Below are 22,012 nucleotides of genomic sequence, written 5' to 3'. Positions count from 1 at the left end.
GCAGCTGGCTGCCGCCGGCGCTCTTCATGAATCTGGCCCCACCGCCTCCGCGCGCGGCCAAACCTGGAATGCACTGGCAGGGGGTGCGGCCGTCCCGGGCGGACCTGCTGCCAGAGCTCGGCCATACCAAAGCTGCGCCCTAAAAGCACCCCAAAAGTCTTCTCCAGGGCAGCGAAGAGAAGCCGGAGGCAGGTAGAGCGCCTGGCCCTCGGCTCCCAGCGCAGCCCCGCAGCGAGCAGGAGGGCTGCCGAGTCCTTCCTCGCCGCCTCCCAGCTCCCACGGCGGGGAGCAACCCACGGAGGTATTTGCCCTCACCATTTACTTAGTTTCCTGGAGAAAGAGAAACCTCGGGATATTTTTTTCTTCCTTGCTTCTCACCACCAGCCTAGCGGGAGCAGGAGCTTACCAGGAGCTCCCCGAGCTCTTCATTAGGAGCTCCGGCACCTGAACCAAAGCAGTTTTACACGCTGACTTTAACAGAAGCAAACATAACTCATGAACACTGGAGGAAATAATAAACATCAATTTTAAAAGCCTGGTTACAGCTTCTTTCCCCAGTCCGGATCAGCCGCATAGAGCCCAGCCGCAGTGCAGGGCGCAGCACAGGCAGCCGCGGTCCGAGGGGACGGATCCTGCCCCAGGAACTGGGGGGTGTCCGCTCAGGATGACAGCAGACAGCCCCTCCACCCGGGGCTGGAGCTCTGCTGAGCGCAGATCCCCGTTCCAGACCAGGGAGACAGCCGCCCACCCGGCGAGGAATAACACGACACACGCGGGCTGCAACGGGGGGAAGGCTTTTATTGATATAAAAATGTATATAAATAATTCTGTCCCTTTCTCAGAGCGAGGAAGAAGTCCATCTCCAGCACCACCTCAGCCCCACTGCAGGTTGGGGGGGACTGGCCACCCTCCGGGTGGGGGGGCCTGCAGGGACGGGGGCAGATCCTGCACTGGTGGCCAGCCCGGCGGGTACTGGAACGGCGCTGGTTTCTCGGGCAGAGCACTGCGGAGTGGGGAGATGGAAGGGGCAGCGGTGAGACGGGGCCATCTCAGTTTGATAACAAGGCCCTGCTGAGGGGCTGAGCTTCCCTGTGCCCCCTCCGCTAGCCCCCAAAAGAGGGGGGGTGTGCAGCACAGGAGGGTTTGGTTATCAGCAAGCAGATATATTCACCCCTCCCACGCCAAATCAAGCAGCAGAATTGGTCCAGAACCACCCCCCAAGCCCATTCGAGCAGTCGGTGCTTCCTAACGTAGCGCACGCTGCGGAAAAATAAGGTGGGAGCACTCGGGTGAGGGGGTCTGGCGGGGGGGGAAAGCAGGCGCAGCCCCCCGAGAGGGGCGGCAGCCCCAGGCACCGCTGCTGGGAGCAGGGCTGGCCCCGTCCCCTCCCAGCCCCAGCTGCTCTCGCCTCTTCACACAGCTGAGTTTTGAGAAGAACAAACAAAATCAGCAGCTGTTTCTTTCCGAGCAGCCTGAATCCCAAGCCAGCTGTGCACTTCCCAAAGGACAAGGACCCCTCGGAAATGGAGGAGCTGCCAAAACGACGGGGTGTTTTCACAGAAGCACCCTTCAGCAGAGGGAACAGGCTTCCTCCTCCAGCTCACAGCCTGGGAAACGCTTCATCTCGCTCTCTCTCTCTCTCTCAAGTTTACTAGCTGAGGCCGCTGCAAACACCACACCTGACCGAAGAAGTGCAAAAGCAAGGAGCATCGCTCCCTTATCTCCCTCCAGCTGAAGAAAGCGCTTGGCCAGGGCAGGTTTAAATTCATGGGAAACATACCTTTTCCATTAATTCCTGAGTGCAGGAAACTCATCTTTCTTTAGCGCCAGCCCTGACAGCAGCCTTCCAGCTTCTCAGGCCTCTACCTCTGATCCTGATGAATCTTTTTAATTGTTATGCCAGAAGAAATCTAATCAAACTCCTTTACATAATGCTCCAGAGAAGCAGCACCCTCCTCTCCCTGCAGGGCCGACGACATGGCCAAAAGCCAGCTGCAGAAGTTGAGTGCGGTGTTATCTAGGCAACTAGCACAGAGCAAAGTCGTTTGGTTTAACGCTTCTCCCCCTTGACGGGGATTCTTCAGAGCCAAGGGGGAGACAAGACTGCTAGGACGCACACCAAGCCCCTCTCGGGCAGGAATATCTTACGGTACGTCCAGGCGCCGTCGCTCGCGCAGGCTGGGGAGCAGCAGCAGTTCGGTGGCGTGGGGAGCAGGACAAGGCACGCCGCAAGGTGGAACAGCACAGCTATCAACTAACGAGCTGTTCTGGGAGCAGCAGAACTCATCAATAGGGAGGATGCTGTCTGGGTACTCAATTCCCTGGGGTCTCGTAAGATGCGAGCGCTATCACAGGTTTACCCACAGCTGGAGCATTCAGCATGGCTGCCCCACGTGGATTCTCCGGTGTGTAGCAAGGGTGAAGGATATTGCCTTTCCGAAGGCATTAATGGGATCCCTCTCCTCTACGCACTTCCCCGTTGATGAAACCTGTAGTATCTCACTATCCTCGAGGCCTCAGACCCCGTTCTGATGGAAATCAGCAAGTGGGCTCCGTGGCAGTTATGGCAGCAGCACACGCTCATGCGCACGGACACGCTCCGTTTCCTTTGGAAATCAGCTTAAAAATCAATCACACCCTGGCAGAGCTCCTCTGCTAAGAGAACTACACAAACTCCATCCAGCTCCGCCCCAGCTCTCCAGAAAGCAACGGCACAGCGTGGCTTTTGAAAAGACGCATCGGGTGGAGGTTTCCAAACGAAGATTGTCCCCTTGAGCCCGGCCAGGCTGGGAGAGCGGCTGCACGAACGGCGGGTGGAAAGCAGCGTGGCGATTTTCCATCCACGGGGCTTATTTAGGTGACAGACAGACACGGTGCTCAAGTCACCGCCTTGAAGAAAGCGCTGCCCTTCGGCCAAGGCAGCGCCGGGCCACACGGCCACTTCTAGTCCAGCACGGCGTTTTCTTCATGCTGTGGTGTACTTGGAGACCGCACAAGGCAGCAGCTCCACCTGGGACCACCTGCCAGGTATCCTGCTAGAAAGCCCCCGGCAAGGCAGAGACAGAAACTCAGCTACGCTCGCGGGCTGCAGCTTAACGCAGCAAGAGCTTCCCATCACGCTTCCAAGACCTGTTCCGTCCCGGCTTGAATCCTTCCTCCTCAGCGCTGCCAGAGAAGACAGAGGTGGAGCTGGGTCTCCAGCACCTTCTTTCAGAGATGACTGCCCTCGAGAGCACGTTCTCTACTGGTTTGTGCAGACTAACGGTCTTTACTGGCGTCACCAGCCAGGCAAGGCAGCCCCTGGGCAGGTCATCATCCAAACCCACAAATTCCCCAAAGCACCATCAGACCCTGCCAGAGATTCTGCCACATTTCAGGGACCTCGAGGTCTGGGATTGCAGGAGGAAGACGGAGCTCCTTGTCCTTAAAAGCATTTTCAGGAGGAACACGGGCTCCCCAGGCACCAGGACCTGCCCAAACCAGCCCCTCTTCCCCGGCAAGGCAAAACACACAGTTGCTCGGAAGGGCAAGGCTGGGGCTGGGGAGCACAAGGGGAGAAGAGAAATGATAGGGACGAGCATCATCGAGGCCAGACAGAGGAAGAGAAGCTTTGAATAGTTGGCGTTTGGTTCCTGTAGCAGATGGTTTCTGGGCCTGCAGGGGCAGAGAGGCCGGGCAGAAAGCAACAAACCTACAAATTCAAAGTCTTGTGCATCTCTGGAGGCAGCAGGGACCAAGTAGTTATAGAGGTCTGGAAATTCTGCTGGGTATGGCGATGTTTCTCTCTTCTGGAAGAGAAGGGCTACTCCAAGATCGAGGGATTCAGGGACAGAACAAGCAAAACGGGGCACATGATGTGTACGGGGGTAGGAAGGTTACGGCTGTCAGTGAGGACCACTGCCAGACTAAGGGCAGCCGAGCTGATGGATGGAGCGAACAGAAAGCAACAAGCCCAGACAAGCACCAGAAGGAAGATCCTGCCCAGACCAAATGCAGAGAGGACAGGAGCAAACAGGAAAAAGAACAAAAGAGAGATTTGGCACCTGCCCAAATGTCATCCAATTAAGCCTGCGGCACAGTCAGGTGAGCAAGGAAGCAGCAGGCACCGGCAGGCGCCCGAATCCGAATGAATGCCGTGAGGAGGAGCTAATTCCGCCCTCTCACTGGCAGGGATGTGCAGACAGGGCAGGCAGAGGATGGGGAAGCTGTCAGCAGATGAGACCGGGCTCCAGCCACTGAACTCCGGGCGTCAGTAACTCGGCACCGCAGCGGCACCGTCCCTCCAGCCATGCCTGCGCGCCCCGCGGGGAGCACGGGAGCACCCCTCTGCTTGCCTCCCCCAGGGACGCAGCCGCTGGCAGCAAGGCCTGGCTTGTCCCCCGGGCACACGGGGGGACACGCGCACGCACCTCTGACGCGGGCACGCGAGACCGGATCCGTACGCGTGTCCGTGGCGTGTGCCGAGAGCAGGTGCGCAGCACTGGCAGGGTGTTAAATGACAGCTCGGGGGGTCCCATCGAGTTGGGACCTCTGATCACCTGCGCCTTCCCCCGTCCCACTCACACCCCTCTTGTGGGATCCCCCTCTGCATCGTGCGGGCCAGCCCTCACACGGATGCTCCCCAGCCACCAGTACCTGTTACTCTGAGCCGCGCTCAGTCTCTTTGCTCTCTTCTCCAGCCAGTCCTCGATGGCGCCAGGCGGGACATCTGCTCCCTCCTGCTGCAGCTCCTTGGATCTCCGCTCCCCTGGTTGAGAGACAGAGACAGAGGGCTATCAGACGCTCGCGCTGCAGTCCTTTCACTCCATTAAACCCGCTGCTCATTACCCTGCATAGTTTCTTATGGTGGAGAGTTTGCAATCTGCGGCCCCTCCTCCTCCACTGCCCACCTGCCATCTGATGCTTGGCCTCCCCACTGGTGACAGCTCCAGCCAGCCAGAGCCGGGAACAAGAACTAAGCCAGCGAGCACGGCGGCAGTTTGGGCGCTTAGCTGAGGGGAGTCTGACATCTCCCCTCGGGGTAGATCGTCCTCATCCTCGCCTGAAACAGCCTCTGCTGGCCCCGAGCCCTGAGCCGTTTCCAAAGACGCATCCCTCCAACTGGCAGGAGGGACTTTGCCACCTCTGCCCAGTTAGGTGGGAGTGACAGGGACGTCTGTCCGGATCGATGCAGACTTGGCAGGCCGCGAGAGTCTGAAAGGTTCAGAGTGCGCGTACAACCAGGAGACGGGATTTCAGAGACGCTGTCAGGTCTGTTTAAGGCGCACGCCGCGTGATGCGTCCCCAGCCCCTGCAGAGATGGGGAGGGAGGCTGTCGCCCAGCCCGGCTCAGCCTAGGTGCAAAATCAGAGCAGAGCACGGCGGAGGGAGGCAGGGGAACAAGTTCCTGCATTTTCTCATGCAAGTTAGGAACGAGCAAGGAAACCAGTAGGAAACCTCTGCTGTCTACCAAGAGACAGGGCAGCCTGAGGTCCTTTCAAGCTTTCAACCCCTCCATCACCCCGGGGGGGTTGCGTGGGGCAGATGCCCGCAGGCGCCCCGTCCTGCAGCGCCGTCCTCTCCGGGCAGAAGGGCTCAGAGCCAGCGGGGCAGCCCAGCACTCACCAGTCCCTCCCACCGGGCAGAAATCCGCAGCTACCCAGTTAGCAAAGCTCCCCGGTGACAAAGTGACACAGCAGGAAGGGATGCTAGCGGAGAACAGGGTCTAGCACGAGTCCTTGACACGAACGACACAGCCATACTCCTGACAGCACGCCAGGCAGCGCGGGCTGGGATGCTCGGAGCTGTTAGATCTCCAGCCCAGTGGAAAGTTCCCACCTAACAGAAAAGGGAATGTGATACTTTGAAAAACAAACACTGATATTAATAAAAAGGAAGCCGAAGCAGCTGTGTGTCATTCCCCTTTGCCCTGCTCATCAAACCCTCCGGGGACAAGCGCTCCGGGGGATCCCTGATCCCATTTAGAGATCAACCCGCCAGCAGTCCCACCCCAGCAGCAGCCACCTGCAGCCGTAGCCACCAGGAGCCGGCTCCACACCTACCCACCATATGTCACACGTTTAAGGAAAATATTATACGTTTCCAGACAGGGTGTGAAATTAATATTGCTTGGGCAGAGTGAAGGATCACTTCATTCTCGTGGTGGCAACCAATTATTCATCTGCCTGTTGAATATTAATAAGGATGGCAGAAACGTGCTACACAATGAGCAGCCGGAGATGGATAATTTGTCATCCAGCCTTTTCATCTGCCGCTGCCGGGAGGAGTGACGATGTACTCGCTGCCACCACAAAGACAGCCTGCTGCGGTCCTGATGTCGAGGTGCTGCTCTGCAACCCGGCGATAAGGATACAGTTGGAGACAGGACTGTTCGAGTCTCCTACGGTTGGTTCCAAGGAGCAAAGCCGCAGCAGAGCTATTTGGGGCCAACCCGACAGCCTGGCCAGGTGAGGGCACTGGGGAGGCAAGAAGCTCAGTCTGGTGAGCTGGGCGCTGCTCAAACTCAGGAAATTCGAATTTGGCTCGCAGGTTAGACTTCCGTGGCAACCTTGACCACCCTATTTCCCTTTGGTCCAGGTTTCTCCATCTATTGAGCGCCTGGGCACATCCCACCTCAGCGAGGGGTTGTGAGAGGCTTCGATGAGGCAGGGAAGAAAGTCACAGAGAGAAACCTCTCCCACCTCTTCCTACCACGGAGATTTCCTTTTCATCCCAGTCCAAGCCCCCCCACAGAACAGATCAGTAACTGCCAAAGCCTCTCTGTTTAGAGCAGGGAGCCCCAAAGTGCCACACCAGGAACGGGTGGGAGCCCACGGACTCGAGCAGCCACGACTCGCTGCCTCATCCAGAAAAGCTCGCTGGCTGCAGCAGAACGACTCCAGGCTCACGCTGGCCTAAATGAGGCCCCAGGTGTCCAGGTTAGAAAGACATCCAGCTGGGTCCCCCTTCACGCAGCTCCACGAGTTACTGCTCCAAAGCACTCCAACCCTCAGGCTGAGAAACAAGGCAGCAGGTACGGGCAACTGTCTGGCTCTGTCCACCTTGACACACGCCCATCAAAAAGGCAAATCCTTCATCTCTTCCTCCTCTGAAGCGCACGCCATCCCATCCAGGGACCACCAAAGCCACCATGAGATTGGAAATACCCCCTGAATGTCAACGAGCGTTCCAAGATGTCTCTCTGAAACACAACTACCAGCCCTTACTCCTCATACATGGCCGCGCAGTCAGCCAGCCAGGTGTGAAGGTGCTTCCCCCCCTCCTTCTCACTGGGGTGTTTGCTTCAAAGTCTAATTACAGCCAATTAAAAGAGTGTCTGTAGTCATGAAATGCCTCTCTAATGATGCCAGAGTGGGAGTCCAGATTTATCTTCTCTCCCTATACAACTTTCAGCATGAGTTTTCTTCCTGAATGTGGCACCACCGTGTGCGAGATGCAACCACCAGTACCGAGCAGGTCACCCAGCGCAGAGATTTCCACGTAATCCTTCAGCTCCCTCCCTGGGCAGGAAGATGTGACAGCCCAAACTCCTCCAGAGCACATGAACAGCGGCAAACTGTGGCTGAGGGATGATGTTGAGGAGGCCCTGCAATATGAGTGGCTTAAGAAGCGGCAGCCGACCGCGAGGACACTCCTTCTCCTGCTCATCGCCAAGTTAAACTGGTTGACTACAGCCACCTCCAGCAGGGTCACTCATATTCTTTCAATCACACGGATATATTGCAAACACTCACCCAACCGTGCCCTTACTCTCCCCTCGCAGCTCCGGCTGGCTGGAGCTCACCGAAGAGCCCGGGTTGTGTCAATACTACCTGCAGAAGTGACGCAGATTAGCAGGGAGCCAATAACTTGAAGCAAGGAGATAGCAATTTGACAGTGACTTTTCCTGACATGACTGTACTTAAAATGACAGCCTGGAAGTGTCTTGCTGATGAATGATGCAGCAGATGCAGAAGGGTAATGCTTTGATGCGGCAACAGCTGGGAATATGCCTCCCTCCCCGTTGAAGGTGGAAACTGTTGCTTCTTGATGAGTATATTCTACGGGGTGCAGAAATGCTGAAGCCAAACTAGGACACGCTCTAAGCCATTACAGAATAGCGAACCGTCCAGAATTTTTCCTACTTAACCCACAAGACTAACGCAAACAACAGGGTGAATTCCCTGCATGGAAAAGGCCAAACGTTAAGAACAATGTAATGTTTCCTTTGGCTGCAATAAAGACGCGTCATTAGCAAGGGAAGCTCCCTGACACAGAACTACCAACACCAAACACTCAACGGGGATTCAGGGACAGGTTCAATATTTACATGACAAAGAAAGTGCCATCGTGGTTTAGCAGCATTAAATAAAGTCAGAAAAGGCTTTGCTGTGGGTTAGGGTGCAAGGCCACCCTGGAACACGGGCGAGTGGGCTACACCGCTTCACTACAGGATTTCTCGGCACCTTTTTCTGAAGCGTCTGCCCCCGGACAAGGGGACACAACACAGGCTGACAGCTCCTCTGCTTCTACGCCCAGGCACCAGAGCTGAGGAAAGCGGAGTTCAGCAGCACCGTGGACCCACCAGGAGACCGTCCCCGCCAGAGGCAGAGCGTGGTCATCTCCAGCACGGCCACACAAGGCTCTGCACAACGCGGTGAGAGGGCTCCGGAGCTTCCAGCCTCTCAGCTCAGCTCATCTCAAATCCCTGACCCCCCCGCCGGCTGCAAGCCTGTCAAAATCTCCCAGACGCTGCGGGTTCAGACGGGAAATCTCTGCGGACACTGACAATTCGGTGAGAGGCAGCCTGATCCAGAGCACGGCTCCAAGCTGTACCGTGTCACCCCGCTGGCTGTGGCCTGCGATGCCTCAGAGCACACAAACACCGGGACCAGGTGCCAACGCATATAGGGACGTTCCTGACGGACATGCCACCAGGATCAGGTCTAACGCAACCTACAGTCCAACCTGCCAGCACATGAGCTTGCCTTAAACTCTGCCCTAGGCCTCACCCTCTGAGACACCGATGCTTCAGTAGCCTAAGGAGTGGGGAAGCGTCCCCATGGCACGCCAAACGGCGGCTTGGCTTTTTGCAGCTGTTCCTTCCACCCAGTCTACTTTGTTATGGGCTGCATCTCTTCTCCACCAAGTCCTGCTGAGCTCTTCCCTCCATCAAATCCCTCCAAGCACTCTGCGGGCTCAACTGATCAGATTTAGAGGTCTAAAATGCTCAGCCTGCTCGCTCGGCTCACGCGGGATTTCCACGGAGCAACAGCACGAGAGAGGTGAGCAGGATTTAACTGTACAACCAGGCATTCGTGTTAGAGCAGCACAGCCAAGGACAAGGCACCCCGCCGTCCCCTGGCCACCGCTCCTTTAAGTCTAATTGTTTAATTAAATGTTTGACTCGGTAATACAAATGCAAGGTTTCCAAGTAATCTCCCAGGAATCAGCTCTCTCACTAGCCAATTCTCCACTTACACCTGACCCATTTGACAGAAGTCAATATTCAATAACAAGTGTAATTGGCAAAGAAACCTGCCCAAGCGCAGAGGAGCTTGCCAGCCTTCCCCCGCAGCTCCGCTCTGCTCCAAAGAGCTTTCACTTCCCCTCTAATAAACAGCCTCCAATGACTGGAAACGCTACAGGTTCCTGCAAACAGGCTGACGTCCTATGCCACCTCTCGGGAGCCCAGCACTTAAACCCCGCAGCGGAGAAGGGTCGGGGAGAGGTTCTGGGCTGGCAGAGGGGAAGAGGAGCACGACTGCCGCTCCGAGAAGGGCTGGCTGGAGCACTCTGTCTCCCACACAGCTCGACGAGATGGGTTTTATTGACTGCCGGCGTTGTTTAGCGATTGATTCACAGTCACCTCAGGGACTCGCAGACTGACTCAGCAACGGCGAGGACTGGAATAGCTCGGTAGTGCCTGCCTTCCTCCTGCTGCCCAGGTTCAGCAGAGCCCTGCCTCCCCAAATCTCAGAAGGCCAGGAGAGAGTCTCTACCCCACGCACACCCCAAATCTCATTGCATTCACGTACACACACACACACGCACGCGCTTTCAACACTTAAGCCTCTTTTTGCCAGACTATTGGCAAAACAACAGTTGGCTTCAGCTAGCAGTGTGGGCACAAGATCTGCTCAGAAATTGGGCTGCATTAGGAAGAGCGTTGCCAGCAGGTCGAGGAAGCCATCCTGCCTCTCTGTTCCACACTGGTGAGGACACGTCTGAGGACTACGTCCAGTGCTGGGCTCCCCAGTACCACAGGGACATACTGGAGGGAGGCCAGCAAAGGTGGTGAAGGAACTGGAGCATCTGACAGATGAGGAGAGGTTGAGGGAGCTAGGACTGCTTAGCCTGGACATGGGAAGGCTAAAGGGGGATTTTATAACGTGTAAATATCCGAGAGTTACGATGATGGAGCCAGACTCTGCTTAATGGTATCCGCTCACAGGACAAGAGACGACGGGCACAAACCGAAATAAAGGAATTTCCATTTAACTACTAAAAAAACCCCAACCCACAACATTTTTATTGTAAGTGTGGGCAAACACTGGAAGAGGTTGCCCATCGAGGTTGTAGAGTCTCCAGCCTTGGAAATATTCAGAACACAACTGGACGTGGTCCTGAGCAGCCCGCTCTAGTTTACCTTACTTTGAGCAAGGTAGGGCTGGGACTAGACCGTCTCCAGCGGAAACCTCAACCACTCCACAAGTTCTCGCCAACACCTCGCTCACATTTTCTCAAGTAACGAATCCTGTAGGGAAAACAAAGCTGCCACCACTTTTAGGGCAAGGAGGTGCTACTCCCAGACTGAAAAAGTTCCAAAGTGCTCTGGAGACCCACGGCAGGGGAGCAGCTGCCATTCATCCTCTGCCCAAACTTCAGTTCCACCCAAAGCCATGTGAGCAGAGGCCATTTCTGGATCCAAGACCCCATGTCCTCTCCTCAGGACAACCCAAGTGACAGCAGGCTAGCTCTTCCCAAGAGTGGAAGCAGCAGCTCCCTGGTAACAGTAGAGAGGTGGGGGGAAATCAAATCCATAAATTTAAGGGGAAATGATGTACCAGTGCCCTCTGCTGCTGACAGTTTTTATTCCCTGACTGAACAAACCCCCGAGGGCTCGGAAAGCCCACTCTCTGCTTCAGATGCTTGCTGCTAGGTAGTAATAGCATTGCTCAACTCTAGGTTTGCGTCTGTGCCAGCAGATCAAGAGCAGAAAGCATCTGAAAAACTGCAGCACTTACAGCCACACTACAGGCTCACACGGCACCGAGAGGCAGGCGGAAGGGATCCACGCTCAGCTTGCTGCGTACAGGCAGCACGGGAGCGCAGGCTCTCGCTGCACAACCCCTCCTGCGCAGCCCACACTCCCTGCAGCAACTCCCCCTCCTCAGAGAGCCCCGAATATTTTCTTGTTCGAGGACTCACCTTGCACCTGGGCACTCAGCTTCTCCAGGTCCTGCTCCGTCATGTGGGAAAATCTGCAGTTGGACCCAAAATCACACTGTCCTGGAACAAAAGTCACGTTGCTCCGTGAGAGCCGCACACGCAAGGTCCTCCCCTGTAAATGTGCACGCAACCCAAGATCCACTACACCTGCGCGCCAGACACACAGGCCCAAGCCCTTCGCTCCCTCCAAGACAAACGCGCATCCCAGGGCTCTGCAGAACAGCCTCGGGCTGGCTCACGAAGGAGCTGCCGGAGCTCAGGCAGTTATTTCTACCTCAGAAGAACTCACCTGTTTGCAGAAACTTCCGACAAGGTTTCTTGGTTTGCTCCTCTTGCAGGATAGCGGCAGCATCTTGGGGAGACAAAGGACAAACCAAGGTAAAGATCTCTTGCGCAGCAACACCCCATCGTATCGTGGCCCCAAACAGGTCAGTTGCCTAGTGGGAAACCATTTCACACGACAACCAGGAACTTAAACCACAGACAAATCGAGAGTTTTCAGTCCCTGTTGGCACCCCGGCTTCAGCTTTTCACTGGCTTGCAAATATCACCTCCTTTGTTTTCTGCTTCGTGGGTTTTTTTTTCCCCATGCCAGTAGGGGAGAAGAAGCATCACAGAAAAGCAAGGACTCTGCAGCACTCCTGTGCAGCAGAGAAAGACCAGGCAGACTCACAGAGCTCTCGGAAAAGCTCCGTGCGATGCCGCACAGAACCCTGTGCCGAGTCTCCGGCAGACACCACCGAAACGGTCCTTCACCTCGCAGAGACGTCCTGGGGAAAATGAGCCCCAAAGACACAGCAGCTCCCATAGACTGTGGAAGAACTAGCGCTGGCTGATGCCAGGTCACAGAGTCTGGAGACAAGAGGAGATGAACCCCCTAATCAGGGACGGGATGAGGAATTTTATCAGTTGGAGGGAAATCAAGGCTTGCAGCCTGGTGAGAAGAAAAGTGCTAGGTAATCTGCCTCACCATCGCTGACCCAGCGAGAACTGGGCTGGGGCTGGTGGTCCCTTCCAGCTTCCACGTACGGTTGAGCAGACAGCAGAGCCACCCACGGCTCCGCAGGGTATTCCTCACCCAGCTAGCCCCAGACAAACACAGCCTGCAACTCCTGATCCTGAGGAACCGGGTGGAAGCAGAGGAACATACGGGCAATGGTTTCACAGTCAGTTTAACCCAAACTAAGTCTTTGCTACTACCAAAATACAGAGTCCTGCTCTCAGCACCCTGGACACACATTCCCACCATACTCCTCGGGCTGGTGCTGGTATTAAAACACATGTACCTGCACGGTGAGCCAGGTCAGAGCGCTGAGCTGGGGGAGAAGAGTCGTTCAACAGGCAGAGGACACAGGGCTTACCTCCAGCACATCCTGACACAGCCCCCAGCCCCAGAACTCCAATCCCTCCCCTGCCAAAGCCCCGGTGCATCTAGCCCTCCCCTCTGCTCCACGCCTTGGCTAAGACAGGTTTGAGCACACCGTGCTTTGAGCTGCTTCCCCAACCCTCACCCTTTGGGATCTCCAGTCAAGCAGCCGCACCCTCAGCCTCTCCCACGGCCGCCCTCAGAACCGACACCTCCACCCCGCGCAGAGAACTGCGGCCAGCTTCCCGCCCGTGCATGCAACACGTGTGTACAGCCTGCCTTCCAGCCCGCTTTCTCCTTCTACACCCATACACACCTTGCTCCTTGCGCATCAGAGGTCAACTCCGGTTTGCAGAAGGCACCTAACTTACCTTCAGAAACTGTGACTCAGTTTGTTCTCTTGGATCTCCTGTCTCAGATTTGCCCACGATGCCAAGAGAGCTTTATCTGCAACTCCTGTTCGCAGAAACGACCTCCCTATCTCTTCCACCTCATCTCAAGTCGCAGCTGACGTCTACACTTTCCCCTTCCCACATCCAGACACATGAGGGTTTTGCCTCTGAGACCGCCTGACAGCAACATATCGAGTCCACAATTTACCGGCACAGACAATCTGAACATAAATCATCAGTGTTGATTTATTTTCTCTATTCCCCCCTCCCACAGCTCATCCATCCCCTCCCCAGTCCCAGAAAGGGAGTAGGAGACAGTCGGTGGTACCCACCTCGGAATAAGTCGTACCAGACTCTCTTAGCCCTGAGATGCTGCACTCCGTTGAGGTGTTTCTTCCTGTTGTGAAGGTTGTCCTGAAAGGACCTGTCACAGTAGTCACAGAAGTATCTTTTCCCCATCTCTCTTCTGGCAGAGCAGCATCAGCACAGCCTGGGAACCATCAGACAGATCCTCGGAGCCCAGCCACGCCTGCCCTGGGGACGGGGAAGCACAGGCCGAAGGATCCAAGATTTACAGCGCCTGCTTCTAAAGGAGAAGAACTCAAATCATTTGGGGTTGGCAGACAGAGAAAGAGGTGAGACCCACTAGTATATATTCCTGTCCATCAGAGACTGGCAAGGCAGCGCCTGCTGCATATACGTGGGAGAGCAGGCTCGGATCTCCCTTTCTTACCTCTGTTGCCCAAAGGAACAACAGCTCTGCCGAAAAAATTCTCCTTCCCCGAGCGCGCTGGAGTTCAGACCACACAAAACAGAGACCCTAGAGAGCCAACGGCTCCCAGCCACCACCTGCATCAGGGAATGTGCAGCAGAAACCATCCAATGTTCAAAGAGAAGGAACTCGAGGTCCATGCCACAGCTTCCACCCGGGGCCCCAGGACTTTAACCCCAGACCACAGGCAACCGCCACACGCTGCCAGGCAAGAGGGAGGAAATTCCCCCATGTCCATCTCTATGAGGTAAGGAAGAAACTCAGGAACTCCTGCAAGATGGTAAACCAGCTGATCTCACCTGTACTGCGAGTAGGAAGCTGCACAACAAACACTAAAGGACATAACATTTCGTTCCGTTCACCTATTCACTCCTGTCCATCAAGGACCGCTCTCCTCATCCTCCCCAGCCTACGGCAGCAAGATGTGTCCGCTTCCCCAAGTACCGCACCGGCGGTAACTAAGATCACAACAGCCTTACAACGAGGAGGAAAGAACCCCCAACTCCACAGCCACTGAAAACAACCTGGAGATGCTCGGTCCTTCTCCTCCCACAGGGCAGAGGGGCTTTATCAAAATGTATTTGTGGTCCGGAGACTCTGCAGTGAGTATCGAGGGGTAACAGGACAGAATTTGGGTGCTCTCGTCTCTGCTGGGCTTGGAGCAGCTCAGATGGGGTTTGTGATGCAGCGCAGCCCCGTCCCCAGCTGCTGTCCTGGCTGGAGGTGCAACAGACACCCTGAAGGAGCTACAAGTTCTCTCCCGAGTGATATAAAGGTACCTGATAAATGCCAAAGATGGATGGACCGGGAGATAAATTCCAAAAGCAATTCTCCAGTTTTTGACACCTTGACAGCCAAATGCGTTTAAAAAATGGCATGGAGACCAGCGCAAGAAATAAAGATTTTATAAATAAAACAGGGTCAGAATCAATCACAGCCTCCCTAACGATTCCTCAGAATCAGCGGGAAGAGCAGCAGCAACAGGCAATCCCTCAGAGCCCAGCACGCTGAGCTAAGGCAGTTCTGCCAAACCTCCTGCCAGCCAGCCATCCCGGCCTTCCCTCACTCCCGAAAACCGCTGCTTCAAAATCAAGTCCCTGGAAATCTCTCGGGCCTCACACCACAAGTTAAGATGCAAGTTAAGATGCAGCCTCCTCCATCTGCATCTGGTTACATTCAGTGGAACGATCTTCTGATTTTTTTTTTTTTAATCAGCTTGCAAACATTCACGCTGAAGGTAAAACGTTCAGAGACTCAACTGAATTTGAAATCTCTTCATTTTAAGGTCCTTTCCTCGTTCTTCAGATGAAATTCCTCATCGGTGGGCCGTGCTGATCGGCCAGCCGTCTCTCCCTGATGCGACTGCAAACGCAATCGGACCTGGCTCCAGCTCAGAAGGCATTAACTCCGTTCTGGAGGGCTTGAGGTCTGAAACTGTCCTACTCCAGCCCAAGAAACCAAACTCAAGTGCTGCTTAATGAACGTTAAGGCGTAATTTTCTCCCCTGGTTTTACTAGACCATCCCAGAGTTTTGCAGCCAGCTTTGCTGCACTGTGGTGGGGCTGCTGGAATCCAGAGGGAAGGCTCTTACCCTCTGCCTCTGGCCCGCTGGCAGGCTCTGCTGTGGCTTTTAAGTATTGAAAAATCCCCCTTCTGCATCTTACGCCATAGTCTCCCAAAGTTTCTGGTAACATAAAAGCTTCCTGCTTCAAGCTGCTGGCTCCTGCACTCCATCTCTGCAGAAGCGTCTGCTGTGAACGGGGAAAACAAATGAGATTCTGCAGTGGTCCCACACAACTTTCCACAGATCTCAACGGAATTGTGCCTGCAGAAGCCCAGCAGCAGCCAGCCTTTGAAATCGTATTTCAAACTTTTCCTTTCATCACCCCGACGGCAATAATTGCGGCAGCTCGTTTCCCCCTCCGTCCCCAACAACGAGGGCAGAAAGCTCCTAGATTTCAGGCTGCCAGATCCCAAACCCCAGAGGTGCCAGCTCCCAAATTCCCCTAGCAATTCCCACTGCAGGGGATGAATGGAATTAAAAAAAAAAAGGCAATTAGAGGAGCATCAGATCCTCCCAGAGATAGCCCCCTCCGAAGATTACACTGAACACTTATTTCCATCTTTTTAAGAATTCAATTGCATGGATTATCTTGGCTGGATTCTGACAACTCTCTGCAGTATCAGCAATCCACAGCGCTTTGTGCTGAACTAGTACGTAGGAATAAAAGCTGCTTCCGAGCAACGCTGGCTAACCTATTTCCATTTTCCCAAACGGCTCAACCAGTAAACAAAGAGCATTATTTAGTTGAAAACAGAGATGTTTTCTAATTAAATCCATCTTAGTCATTATGAAATAAAGTAAATGTAGCTGCTTTATAAAGAACCGCTTCAGCTCGGCCATTTCCTCTTAACATTTCTAGACCCTAATTTGCAATTGAATTCAGGCGAACAGACCCCTGGACCGGCAGGCAGCCACAAATGATTTCAGACAAGCTTTGTACCAGCTTAAAAAGTCTTTCCGCATAAATCCAAATTGAAAAAAAAAATTAAAAAAAAATAAAAATCCAGGGCTTTGTCTTCTATCTCGATGCTTAAAAGTATTAACAAATAAATCCTCCGTTGTAAGCCTCTCGGAGCAATGTTTTATAAGAAAGAGCATGTTCTAAGACACCTAGCAGGTGTTTCGCTCATCGAGCTGAGGTGCTTGGTAAAACTCCAGGCAAGATCTCACGCGCACCATCCTACATTTTCCCTTCTCAAACTGCTGCCAAAACACCTCCACACTGCGCTCAACTAGCTACAGATTTTATTTAGGACTCTCCGGGGGTTCTTTCACTGTCTTCCCCAAAACGTGGATGGAGGGAAGAAGGTGACCCAGAAACGGGCACTCGGCAGACTTGTTTTCGTCTGGGTGTAACTGCTTTTCCCCACGCCGAACCCTGAGAATTGCTGCTGGGGCTTGACCTCAATTTTCTGCTTTCTTATAGCCCAGGCTCGGGGCCATTTCAGCCACTTTGGGTATCCAGATAGATGCAAAGTTAATTAAATCCAAGTGTCAAGCTTATGATACTCAGCTGCCAATTTAAACGTGCTCCGTTCTCTACGGGAACATGCAAAACACTGGCAGAGTCTGCCAGCACCTTCGCAATGACACAGGGACAGACTCTGATTTCCATTACGCCCGACGTAAATCTGCCGCTCGATTTAGGATTAACACCGACCTGACCATTACACAAACGCACCTTAGCAGTAGCGGTTTATAGGCTATTGGGGAGATTTGTCTTAGAGACAATCCCTAGCAGTTAACTTTGAAAAATGATAATTGAGCTTTTCAAAGGGATAACGCCGTACGCAGGGCACAGGAATGTGTTGGGCACCTTCCAGGCTCTGCACGGGCTTCCGGTGCAAGCGCAGGCTTTGCCCTACCCCAGAGATCCCACAGATCTCCACAGTAGCTGCAAGCAGGGAACCAAACATAAATAAATTAAGAGAAATGACTACGCAGCCAGACTACGCGCTCTTCCTGAACAGCCGAGACAAATGAAACGACAGAGCGAGTGTCACTGGAGGATCTGTTCTGAAATTTAATGTTGATGCTTGTTTAACAAGAATTCTACCCAGGGTTTAATCTTCAATTTAAAGATTCCCCCACCCCCCTTGCCCGTCCTCCCTTTCCAACCCCAAACGTCCCTCTCCTCCCCATCGCTGCCTGAGCCACCCCGGGGCCCCTTTGCCCTCGATGGGGTTACAGAAAGACGGACACAAGGAGAAGGTGACAAGCAGGAACGGGGACATCTCCACTTCAGCTGTGCCACACGGGGCCATGTCACAGTCATCCCGAGGCCTCTGGAGCGGCCGTCCGAGCGTCCTCTGGCTTTTGGGAGCCACGGCATCCATCTCCCGCTCGGACTACGCTGAGGACACTTACAGCCCTCCATAGCCGGCCCAAACCAGACGTAAACCCCCAGTTACCCCCCGGCCCTCCCCCACGGGCTGAGCAGAAAAGGACATTAACACAAAACCCTCTTTCTTCTCAATTTTGCCCCTCACAGGTCACCCTGGGCAAGGGGTGCCTGCTGTCCCCAGCCAGGCCCACCGCCCCCAGCTGCCCCCACAGCTCCCAGCCGGGCAGGGGCTCCCCCAACGCCCTTATTTTGCTGTAGCTGGAATGAGGACTGAGCCCACCGGCCTGCGCTCACTGGGCTGATTTCACCTCAAAAAAAAAAAAAATTTAAAAAAAAAGGACAAAACAAGGGAAAAAAAAGGAAAAAAGCAGAAAATAAAGACTCGAGTCGGCCAGCGGAAGCCGCTGAAGGGAAGGAAGGGGGGAAGGAAGGGGTACAAGCAGGGGTACAAGCAGGGGACGGCGCTCTGACCCGCCGCCCGGACAAGGCCCCTCACCGCCGCCCCGCACTCACCTCCTGCCAGGCCTCAGGCCTAGGCCGCGCGGCGCCTGCCGGGAGCGGCGCCTACATCTCCCAGAAGGCTCAGCGGCTGGGCCAGGGGGCGGCGCCTACATCTCCCAGAAGGTTCAGCGCCACCCCGGCGCATGCGCAGAGCGCGCGGGCAAGATGGCGCTGCTGCGGCAGGCGTACAGCGCGCTGTTCCGCCGCACCTCCACCTTCGCCCTCACCATCGTCCTGGGTGCCGTCGTCTTCGAGCGCGCCTTCGACCAGGGCGCCGATGCCATCTTCGAGCACCTCAACGAGGGGGTAAGGAAGGGCGGTACAGCACCGTGGGGCCGCTCCGGGCACGGGCCTGGGCCCTGAAGGTCAGGCCGGCCCCGTCTGGGCCTGGTCCCGGGGCCCGCACCTCAGGCTGCCCCCCGGCTTCCCGGGGCCCGCACCTCAGGCTGCCCCCCGGCTTCCCGGGGCCCGCCTCGGCGTGCGGCGGGTGCTCCCCCAGCTGAATCGCAACCTTGATTTCCCTGAGGGCAGGGCTGCAGGTCAGCGCTGCCCCGTCCGTAGAGGCTTTTGCTCGGTACTCAGGGCTTCCGTGTGTTCTTGGGCTTCTCTGGCTGCTGGGGAAAAGGTGTTGAAGACGGTGGGGTGCGGGAAGGTTAAAATGGATTGAGCTTGCTTACCTGTAGCTCTCCGGCTCTCAGGATCTGCCCTTAGCAGCGGGAGGGGATAACGGCTGTCCCGGACTGTGGAGTCTGCTGTCCCGGGTGTGAGTGTTGGATGAGATGGGTCAAGTCGTCCTTATGTGTCGAAGTAGAGCTGTGATGGGATAATAACTGCCTGGACACTGAGTCAGCTGGACAGGGCATGTAACGGTGTCCTGCACAGGACGAGGTGATGCAGTGCATGCCCTAAGAAAGGGCAGGAGGTGCTGTCATTTCCATCTTGCACCAAGTACAGAAAAAACTTGGTGTGTTGCACGTTCGCAGCCTCAGCTTATGGATCATCTATCCTGCAGCACCTGCCTCGGGTCTCTTGGAGGGCCCAGTTTCCCCGGACAGCCAGGGCATTTTAATGGCTCTGGTGCTGGAAAGAGCTGCCCTGCGCCTTCCCTGACAGCACCTCTTTGGCCTCCTGAACCAGGTCATGAAACCAGCTCAAACCTGATACCGCACAAAGTGACATCTTCACCGCCCTGAAATACCTCACCAGGGCTGGGGTGAGCTGAGGAAATACAGTAAAGAGCAAAACCAGGGGCCTGGTCTTCTCCTTTTTAGCAAGTCATTTGTTAAATCTGACATAAAATCCCATCTGAACTTTAGCTTTGCACTCAACTTTTTTTTTTTTTAATTGTAGCATTAATTTTCTGTGTACTAACATTTTCTCAAGCAAGGGTGGAAGAGGAAATATTTTTTTTTTTTAAATCTAAAGCATTGTCTACAACGTCTACAAAGCTGGGCACGTGCCTCGCGCAGCGCTTCCCTCGGTCCCGATGGTGCCAGCAGGTTTCAGCACCTGGAGTAGGGTTCTCCTGTGCATCCCGTATCTCTGGGGGCAGAGATGCCCTCTCTGGTCTGAGCGGGAAGCCGAGGCAATGTGACTGGAATACTCTTGATCTCTGGCTTGCAGAGCAGAACAGGGGAAGCAAGATGACAGCAGCTATATTCGTGGCTGTGTTTTCATTCAAACTCTTCTTTCCCCTCTTCCTGTTGCCTGTTAACGGATGTGGGTTTTGTGATAACTTGTATTTTAAAGTGAAATTTTATCCCAGGACCACTGAAAAGCTGGCTAAGAGGATTGATTTTTTTTTTTAAAATTATTCTGCTTTCCTTGTTTTGTGTACAGAAACTGTGGAAACACATCAAGCACAAGTACGAGACAAATGAAGACTGAAATGCTCAGCAGCAAGATCCAACCTGGGGTGGCAAAAGACACTGCAGAGAAGGATTCAGCCTCCTGAAACTACTGCTATCAAAATGGATTTCTGATTGAACAGCTCCGAGCCAGATTATATCAGCCACCTACTGATATGATGTAAACCAAGATGGACTCAAGGAGTTCTGCTGCTGTACTCAAACTTACTGTGTTAAAATAAAAAATTCTTGGTCCATGTCTCATGCCTGTGTGTTCACCTGAGTTATCCTTTGGCCTGCTTGTAACTTCTCCTTAGCCAGGAGATGGAGAATGTTTAAACGTGGCCCTACACCTTAGTTTCAAGACACTTCAAGAAATCACAACATCCTAAAAATGGTTTGAAAGACTTGAAAGCTGTGGTCTACTGCCACTACCCTGCGCTTCTGCCTGAGGAGAACTTTGAGAGGGGCAAGGAGGTATCTGCTCCCTTCTAGTCTTGTTCAGAGAAAAGTGATTTAAAATCATTCACATTTTTAATGTCCAGAACCTACTGAAACAGGATGTAGATCTCTTCCTAGCTATTTCTGTGCCATGACGGGCAGACCCGTCTCATCAAGCCTGCTCTGTGAGGAGCGCTCAGCCCTATGCCAGGCGTGCAGCTCCAGCAGCCGACTGTCAGGGGAAGGAGTAATTCTCAGCAGCCAGGGAGGAGCCCTCCCCTGTTCTCCCATCTTCCTTCGCAGGGAAGGGCTATTCAGGTGCTGCCTGGTGTAACGATTCGGTTAATTCCTCTGGGTTCTCAGGGGGCTGCAGGAAGATCTGGCTGAGTGACTCCTGCTTCCCCCTGTGCCAGCCCTGATGCTGTAGAACCCAGCAGCCACATCTCTCACTCCTCACTATAGTCCCAGCTGTGCTTTTCATAGATTTTTAAGCTTTCTTGGGATGATCTTGTACAGTGTAAGTCCGCCTGCTCTACCACCAGCTCTGTCTGCAGTGCCGATAGCCTCACGCTACGCTGAGCAGGTGGCAGAGATTTGCAGCTTCTTAGGAGCCAGAACTAAAGATGAATACAGTATTAGGAAGGGGGAGGCAGCATCGCAGCAGACCGGCAGAGAGCGAATGAAGCTATTAGTCCAGAGAACAGCAGCTATAAAAGAGCAGAGTTAGTTATCCTAGCAGGTGATTTCCCTTTTTCCTGCGCCTTGGCACCGGGGGGTTTGGGCAGTACCGAGACACAAAGAAATATCTTGTCCTCAGAGCGCTTGGGACTTCATCTTATTTGCACAACGGTGACGGTCGTTTCCACACTTACCAAAAGCGGCACCAGCACAATATCATGTTTGGTGGCAGCACTAATCACACAGCCCCGTCATCCCCGCCCTCTGCGTAAAACTCAGCAGCAACCTATGTGCCTACGGAGCTTATTACCAGAGCGCTGCTCCTGCAGAGTTAGATCTACCCTGGAACAGTAGCTTCCACACAACCCCCTGCTAATTTCCTCAGTGTGCAGATGACAACCACCAGTGCAGCTTTGCCTGCTCTAATTTATAGAGCAGTACCAGAAAAAAACCACCACACAGAGCATGGTGGTGGGGAGATGGCACCTGGAGCAGATTAACCTAGCAAAGCCTAATTACCTCAAAATTCATCTCCATGATGGGGACAGCACTCCAAAAACAGGCTAATGCTCCATGACAACAGCAACTGGAACAGTTTTATCACCAACCACTGGTAGATACTCCAGGCTGGCCTGGGCACAGAGTGGCAGCCATTGCCACAGCATCTGAGCACCTTA

General features: G+C 54.3%; 2 protein-coding genes across 4 annotated transcripts in view; one reads left to right on the top strand and one right to left on the bottom strand.

Moving 5' to 3' along the window:
• The window catches only part of ZMAT5 (zinc finger matrin-type 5), a 33,526-nt gene extending 15,045 nt beyond the window's left edge, over window positions 1–18,481 (bottom strand). For 2 of the 3 annotated variants that reach the window (XM_054843917.1, XM_054843918.1), the window contains exons 1-5: window positions 18,382–18,481; window positions 13,521–13,774; window positions 11,720–11,782; window positions 11,410–11,490; window positions 4,636–4,747 (exon numbers count right to left, since the gene is read on the bottom strand). In XM_054843917.1, the coding sequence (XP_054699892.1) occupies window positions 4,636–4,747; window positions 11,410–11,490; window positions 11,720–11,782; window positions 13,521–13,647 (383 nt within the window). In that variant the 5' untranslated portion in view covers window positions 13,648–13,774; window positions 18,382–18,481. Of the gene's footprint in view, window positions 1–780; window positions 1,004–4,635; window positions 4,748–11,409; window positions 11,491–11,719; window positions 11,783–13,520; window positions 13,775–18,381 lie in introns of those variants that run through there. The other variant, XM_054843916.1, reaches the window with a different exon arrangement.
• A 24-nt stretch (window positions 18,482–18,505) lies between these two features.
• LOC129213592 (cytochrome b-c1 complex subunit 9) lies at window positions 18,506–20,480 on the top strand. Its single transcript, XM_054843919.1, has 2 exons — window positions 18,506–18,675; window positions 20,209–20,480. The coding sequence occupies exons 1-2, from the start codon at window positions 18,535–18,537 to the stop codon at window positions 20,254–20,256; spliced, it is 189 nt and encodes a 62-aa protein (XP_054699894.1). The 5' UTR covers window positions 18,506–18,534; the 3' UTR covers window positions 20,257–20,480.
• Window positions 20,481–22,012: the final 1,532 nt, after the last annotated feature.

The sequence above is a fragment of the Grus americana genome, chromosome 16 (assembly GCF_028858705.1).
Source record: "Grus americana isolate bGruAme1 chromosome 16, bGruAme1.mat, whole genome shotgun sequence".
NCBI lineage: Eukaryota > Metazoa > Chordata > Aves > Gruiformes > Gruidae > Grus > Grus americana.
The sequence above is the reverse complement of the archived record's forward strand: the minus strand, read 5'-3'. Positions and strand labels throughout refer to the sequence as shown.